General features: G+C 43.5%; 1 protein-coding gene across 1 annotated transcript in view; it reads right to left on the bottom strand.

The window, feature by feature from the left end:
- Nucleotides 1-7,543, bottom strand: part of MCCC1 (methylcrotonyl-CoA carboxylase subunit 1) — a 60,276-nt gene that overhangs the window by 32,107 nt on the left and 20,626 nt on the right. Inside the window, exons 5-8 of the mRNA XM_004708693.2 lie at nucleotides 4,092-4,213; nucleotides 3,512-3,659; nucleotides 3,297-3,418; nucleotides 478-589 (exon numbers count right to left, since the gene is read on the bottom strand). Of these exons, the coding sequence (XP_004708750.1) occupies nucleotides 478-589; nucleotides 3,297-3,418; nucleotides 3,512-3,659; nucleotides 4,092-4,213 (504 nt within the window). The remainder of the gene's footprint in view (nucleotides 1-477; nucleotides 590-3,296; nucleotides 3,419-3,511; nucleotides 3,660-4,091; nucleotides 4,214-7,543) is intronic.

Here is a 7,543-nt window from a genome sequence, read left to right as displayed (position 1 = left end):
TCACTGTAATGCTAGGGACACAAAAGTCCCCAAGCAAGAGCAACTCTCCCCTACTCTCCCCAACTCTCTCCACAACATACGCTCTAGGGCAGAAACACTGGGAAAAGTTGAGAATTATTCAGGAAAAAATTCTGGCCAGGTAAGCAGCCCATTCCATTCCCCAAATATTTTAGTGAAGTGCAACTTATAATCTGCATTGAGATCTATCTCACCATTCCTGCCACTCACGCTATCAGATACATGGGCCAGAGCGGACCTTCCCAGACTTCATCTAGACAGAATGTGGCCCTGCTGTGTCCTCTGTAAGGCAGCGCAGAGCAGGGTTCCACCCCTAACATTCCCACTGGGATGTGGTTATCCAGGAGGGGGCGGGGGTGGGGGCGGGGTGGGGGGAACACCAGTCACAAAGACTGCTGATATGAAAACCAGTGACGGAGGCTAACATTAGAAAAACACGTTTCTTGACAAGGTCCTTACCCCAGGAGCCTCTTCTATGATCTTCTGGTGCCTCCTCTGTACACTGCAGTCTCTCTCGAATAAGTACACGGCATTGCCATGGTGGTCGCCGAACACCTGGACCTCCACGTGCCTATTTCACAGCAAGCACACAGGCTCACGGGATTGATCAAGGACGGCCAATATAAAGCCCACCTGTGGGGCAAGGGGACCAATTCTTCCACACTGTTAGGATGACTTGTTTAAAGTTTAAGATTCGATATCAGAGGTTACAGACTCAGAAACAGAACTAAGGTTACACTTGTAAAAATGCTTAATGAAAACATTCCCATTGGGGGATGAACTGGAAAAATAAATATATAAAATTTCTGAACTATAACAAAGTACAAACTTCATCATTTTCGGGAGGTGTGGGGAGGAAATTATTTTTTTAAAGCACAAGATAACAAATAAAAATCACCTAAATTTACATTATCTAAATTTAGACACACACACACATACCCTTTTAGTTCCCCTACCCCCACCCAGGTATACATAAGTGTGCCTATGTTAAAATAGAGCATTAGAGTTAACTTTACCAAAATTTTTATTTCTTCTGTTGTGGTGGTCGAGAATATGGACAGCAAACCACAGGATGCAGTTTCTTGAGGAATAACTGAGTAACGCTGGCTACTTTTCTTTGAGCTGTCTCCTTATTTTAAGCTGTTCCTCCCCCATCAACACAAACTCACTGTCCCACTGAGGTTCCCAGCCAATCTTTCGTTAGCGAGCCTGAAAGAGGAGTCCAATCAAAACGGAGGCTATGCTGAGAAACAATGGTGACGTTGTTCTAGCAGCAATGCTGTTGAACTTACCCTTGTGTGTCACTGTCTTGGGACCACTGAGGCATCGATAGAAAAGACTGCAGGATGGAACATAATTTCCAGATCTCATGGATTACTTTTATATGGTACATCTCACCCCAATCTTATATGCTCCCTAAATGATTGGGTGTGACAATACAAATAAGCTGTTTATGGCTCACCACCAGGATTGGCCAGTTTGCTAATAATGCAGATAATGTATGCGACCCCCCTGGGTGAGACCATGTAAATAAGATGTATGGAACTTTATCGAGGGGACTGGCTAGTTTTGTCCATCCTTCCAGGCCTCACTCCTATGAAGAAAGAAGAGCTGGGCATGGAACACGTCCTTTGGAATCAGGGTCCTTGTGCTCAGAACCTCCTAAGCCCAGGAGACGGCTGCAACACCAGACAAGGCCCGCGACGGCAAAAGCAGAGCAATGGTGGCAGCAGAGGTAGCAGGTGTCAGAGGGAGCAGTGAGCTTTCCAGCCCACAGAGGGGGCTAGTCACAATGGACGTGCTGACCCAGGTGGTGAGAGAGCTGAGAGCCTTAGGGCTAAGGCTTACTATTGGAGTAGGATGCCTCCGGGCACTTACTGGCTGAGCTAAAGAGCTTTGTAAGGCTTGCCTCAGCAGGGCAGAGGTGAGGCTGAGAGGCTGAGGGCCAGAGAGGCCTGCCTGGGGACGTGGCTGAGAAGAAGGTATCCTGAATAAAGAACTAAATCCTGAGTCATTCCTGATCCCAAGCCAACACGGGGCACGTCCTTAATAAACCCCTGAATTGTGGGTTCTGTGTGACCACTACAATGAATGATTGAATCCAGCAGAGAAGCAGAGTGCTATGGGAGGAAAGGCTACAATCTGAGTTGGTAAAAAGATTGGAGCAACAAGTAGAAAGCAAATGTTTTGAGAATGATGAAGGCAACAAATGTACAAATGTTCTTGACACAATGGATGGATGGACTGTGATAAGAGTTGTACGAGCCCCCAATAAAATGATTTAAAAACATTTAAATGGAAGCCTTGAAAAGAACGATGGCAATATAAGTACTAATATATCTGATACGATTGATGGATGGATTGTAACAAGAGTTGTACGAGCCCCCAATAAAATGATCTTTAAAAAAATGTTCGCACTATATGAACAATGTAATCCCCTTGTGTGATTTTAAAAAGGGCATGCATAAAAAATACAAGTATGATCATACAAAAAGAAAAAAAAGATTGGAGCGAGAAGGTTATGTCTGACCTCTGCCTCATAGGAATCAGCCTTGAGTACATGCTGACCCCGATCCAGATGCTAATTTGACTTTGAAGTTAGATGAGGAGCCCCACCTTTCGATACCATGTTATGTGATTATTTAGCTGACTAGCAAGGAATGTCTGCCTTGAGCATTATGCTCATTTAATATTTATCTGTATGGGCGCAACTTGTCAACAGTAGCCCAAAAGATGAGATAGGAACCATGGGGGCAGTGAATTTATGCTACTGGGGGAGGATCAACTCAGCAAAGGAGCGAGAATGCAATCAGTGGCACGGGCCTGCACCTGCAGAAACGCGGGTGGGAGTGCGCTTTCGCTGCGTCCATTCCCAACAACAATACAATATTGGAAAAGGAAGGCTACGGTAGCATTTACGACACAGAAAAATGTCTATGTTGCAATAGCATCTAAGACCCTATTCACGCCTCTACTGTGTATTAAAGTACATATGTTTCTATGTACATAGAGCACGTCTGGAAGAAGGAGACCACACTGTACCTACTGGTTTCTATGTACATAGAGCACGTCTGGAAGAAGGAGACCACACTGTACCACACTGTACCTACTGGAAGAAGGAGACCACACTGTACCTACTGGTTAAGTCAGGGGACAGGATGGGGGCCCCAGGAGCTTATCTACCATTAATATGCTCTATAATATGCATGCATTGCCTTTATACTTTAAAAATGTCTGAGCTACAGCATGTGCATCCACACACACAGAGCTCATCTCACCTGGGCGTGTCCACAAACTTCTCAATCAGCATGGCATCGTCGTTGAAAGACTTCGTAGCTTCTCTCCGGGCTGATTCTAACTGTTCTTGAAATTCGCTTTCTGATCTGACAATCCTCATGCCCTAAGAGCGGGAAGATGGCTATGGCTACTGCATGGACGAGACCACAAAGACCAGCCGGAAAGGGATGGCAAACACAAGCCCGCAGGCTCTTACTTTTCCTCCTCCTCCACGGACAGCTTTCACCATGACCGGATAACCAATCCTCCCGGCATGCTCTTTCAGGCACTGGTCAGACTGGTCCTCGCCGTGATAACCTTCGATCACAGGGACTCCGGCGGCAGCCATGATGGATTTGGAAGTGCTTTACAATGATGAGTGAGAGAGAGGTCAGTTCGGCAAACTATTCCATATACTAACAGAAACACAAGCAGTGCATTTCTATCGAGCTTGGTCTATAAAATACTGTGGAAGTTAAAAAAAATTTCAGTAAGAAAAGAAAGGACTTAGTCTGAGAGAACACGTATGAAAAGATCTATCAGTTTTCCTCAATCTAGTTTTCTATGAAATGGCTCAACCTACCTGTTTTATTGCCCCACCCCCAAATTGATGAGAAACACTAGTCGGTTTTTAAAAAAGAAAGCACTTATTAATAAACTATCTTCTATAACATAATGGGTTTTCTCTGTGTGGCAGATAAATAAGCTTTTGACAATAAAAGGGTGCAGTTAGAACACCTAGCATATCTAAAACAAACCATTCCACTTGACTTTCATAAAAAGAAATAAACTCATACCTCTTTATACCCATGTCTCTAATTGCAGATGAAGGAGGACCTATAAAAATAATTCCCTCTTGCTTACACAGCTCAGCAAATTCTGTGTTTTCTGAAAGAAACCCATATCCTGGATGGATAGCCTAAAAGTGAGAGAAAACAGGACACACTTACTAGTGCTAAACTGGCAAAGATAAGACGCAGGAGAAGTTGTCTTCCTCCAGGGAGCCCCGGGCTGGGGATAGGGACATTGTGGTCTCTACCCAAATGTGCTTCCAAAGAGATGTATGAAGCTTATTCATACTGAAGTTCTGAAGCCTAACCTTTGCCAGAAGAATTTATTTCAGATAAAATAGTATTGCTACTAGGGTAGATTTCAGAGAATATGATGGGGTTCAAAACATTTGTGGAAATTTTCCATTGTCTTTAAGTCTCATTTTTCCATAGGTTTTGGAGCCCCCTAGTATTTGCAAGGAGGAGGAGGAAAGGGCTTCAAAGTGGCAAGAGGGATTTGCACGCTCTGTCCCCATGTAAAGCTTGCCAAGGCTTGACGCCATGGTACCCCCAAATACCTCTCTGATCATTCATCAGGTCACCATTTGTCAAGTGCCTCCTCCCAGAACGAGGCTGAGAAGGAAGCAAAACGGCATCTGCACTGCAAACTGCGACCTTGAATGCTAAGGGCCGTGCGCTAAAGTCTACACGTGCTCTAGTGATTGCAGACCCTCCCCTCCCCCGCCAGACTTTTGACTCAGTGATTTAACAACTTCGCTTATTGGCTTTCTAGTCCACAGAGAGAAACATCAGTCACGCTGAAGGTCAGCAGACTATCTACGAGTAAGCACACAGCCAGCCATCTGGAAGGACACAGAAGGGCAACAGCCAACAGAAGAGAACAGAAGGTGAGGAAGATGTGGATGATTTAGCCAAGGGGGAACCAACTCTTTCTAACTTCAGTAGCCCTGAGGGCATCCTTGTTTTCTAAAATCATAATGAAGTATGAATCATGATTATAGCCCAAGATGATGTAAAAGGAAGAAAGTTCAGCTAACCCTGCTTCCAGATGGTGTGTTTTACTATTGAGCTGTAGGAGTTTCTTATATTCAATACATAAGGCTGTTTTAGTACATAAGTTTTTTCTCAAATATTTTTTTCTCCTAGTCTAGTGCTTCTGTTTTCATGTAGACTAGACTGAGACATACGATGAGCTAAGCAGAAAACTTAAAGGGTAGCCTGAGGCAACAAAATAAAGCATGACCATGAAATGTGTGAAGACCGGAGTTAGAAAGCCCAGGAGAGAAGCCACACTGAGCATATCTCAAAACTGAAAGAACCAAAGAGACATTCCAAGCTTGAGTTGCAATATTGAAGGAGTCTAAGAGCAAAAGTACTGAGTGATGCAGGAAGCATCAAAAGAAGATGGGAGGAATATACAGTCACTTACCAGAAAGAACTGGTTGACATTCAACAAGTCCAAGAGGTAGAATATGGTCAAAAAACAACACCATTAAAGAAAGAAATCCAGGCTGCACTGAAGGAATAAGAGAAAAACGAGGCTCCAGGTACGTATGGAGCACCAATTGAGAAGTTTCAACAAACTGATGCTGTGCTGGAAGGACTCATTCGTCTATGCCAGGAAATGTGGAAGACAGCATGATGGAAGATGTTTGTTGCCATTCCAAAGAAGGAAAGGTGACCCAATAGAATGCAAAAATGATCAAACAATAGCACACGCAAGTAAAATTTTGCTGAAGATAATTTTAAAATGGTGGCAACAGCACATTGACAGAGAGCTGTCACAAAATCAGGCTGGATTCAGAAGGATGTGGAACAAAGGTTATCATTGTTGACTTCAGGCGGATCTCGGCTGAAAGCAGAAACTACCAGAAAGACGACTGCGTGTTACCATCTATGCAAAGGCATTCAAGTGTGTGGATCCTGACAAACTAGGATCACATTGAGAAGAGTGGGGATTCCAGGACGCTTCATTGGACTCATACAGAAGGCGAGGCAGGCCAAGAGGCAGTTGTGGGAACAGAATAAGAGATTACTGCTTGGTGTAAAATCAGAAAAGGGGTGTGGTAGGATTATATTCCTACACCGGATTCAATCAGCATCCTGAGAAAATTATCCGAGAAGCTGTACTCTAAGGATATGGCATCAGGATTGGAGGAATGGTCATTAACAACTTTTTAAAAAATAAATCATTTTATTGGGGGCTCTTACAGCTCTTGTAACAATCCAAAAATCAATGGTATCAAGCACATTTGTATATATGTTGCCATCATCATTTTCAAAACATTTGCTTTCCATCAGCTCCCTCCCTTGTGAACCCTTGATAAATTATAAATGGACTGTGATAAGAGTTGTATGAGCGCCCAATAAAATGATTTTTAAAAATTATTTTTATATCTTACACCATTCGCTATCTCCTTCACCCATGTTTCTGTTGTTTGTCCCCTTATATGTGTGTGTGTGTGTGTGTGTGTGTGTGTGTGTGTGTTGTACATCAATCATTGCAATCGGTTTCCCCATTCTTCCCCACCCACCTTCCCCCTACCCTCATGGTACTGCTACTCCCATTACTGTTCCTGAAGGGTCTGTCTGTCCTGGATTCCTTGTTTCCAGATCTCTTATCTGTACCAGTGTACATGCTCCAGTTTATCCGGATCTGTAAGGTAGAATCGGGGTCATGATATTGGGAGGGAGCATTAAAGAACTAGAGGAATGTTGTGTGTTTCAATGGTGCTAAACTGCACCCTGGCTGACTCATCCCTTCCTTGTGACCCTGATGTGAGGGGATGTCCAATTGTCCACAGATGGGCTTTTGGTCCCCATTCCGACCCCCCTCATTCACATTGATATGATTGTTTTGGGTCTTCTGATGCCTGATACCTGATCCTGTCGACACCTCATGATCACACAGGCTGGTGTACTTCTTCCATTTAGGTTTTGTTGCTTCCCTGTTAGATGGCTGCTTGTTTATCTTCAAGTCTTTAAGACCCCATATACTATACCTTGTGATAGTCAGGCATCATCAGCTTTCTTCACTACATTTGCTTATGCAGCGATTTTGTCTTCAGTGATCGTGTAGGGAAGGTGAGCATCACAGAATACCAGGTTATTAGAAAACAAAGTGTTCCTGTGTTGAGGGAGGACCTGAGTAGAGGTCCAATGTCCATCTGCTACTCTAATACTTAACATATAAATATATGTACTTAGACCTATATCTATGTCATTATATATTAATATATTTACCTATATACATGCCTATATTTATACCTCTATGTCTTTTGCCTCCTAGTTCTTTCCTCTAATTCCCTTTACTTTCCTCCTGTCCCTCTATCATGTTTAACCTTCATTTGGCTCTCAGTAATTCCTCTTAGCTACATTGCACTTGATCAACCCCCACCAGTCATTCTATACCCTCCTTGCCATTGATTTTAGATCTCTTGTTGTTCCTTGTCCCTGGG

The sequence above is a fragment of the Echinops telfairi genome, unplaced genomic scaffold, assembly GCF_000313985.2.
Source record: "Echinops telfairi isolate 266 unplaced genomic scaffold, ASM31398v2 ScPeMD7_4225;HRSCAF=4972, whole genome shotgun sequence".
Taxonomy (NCBI): Eukaryota; Metazoa; Chordata; class Mammalia; order Afrosoricida; family Tenrecidae; genus Echinops; species Echinops telfairi.
Note: the sequence above shows the minus strand (reverse complement) of the source record. Positions and strands in the feature narration are given on the sequence as shown.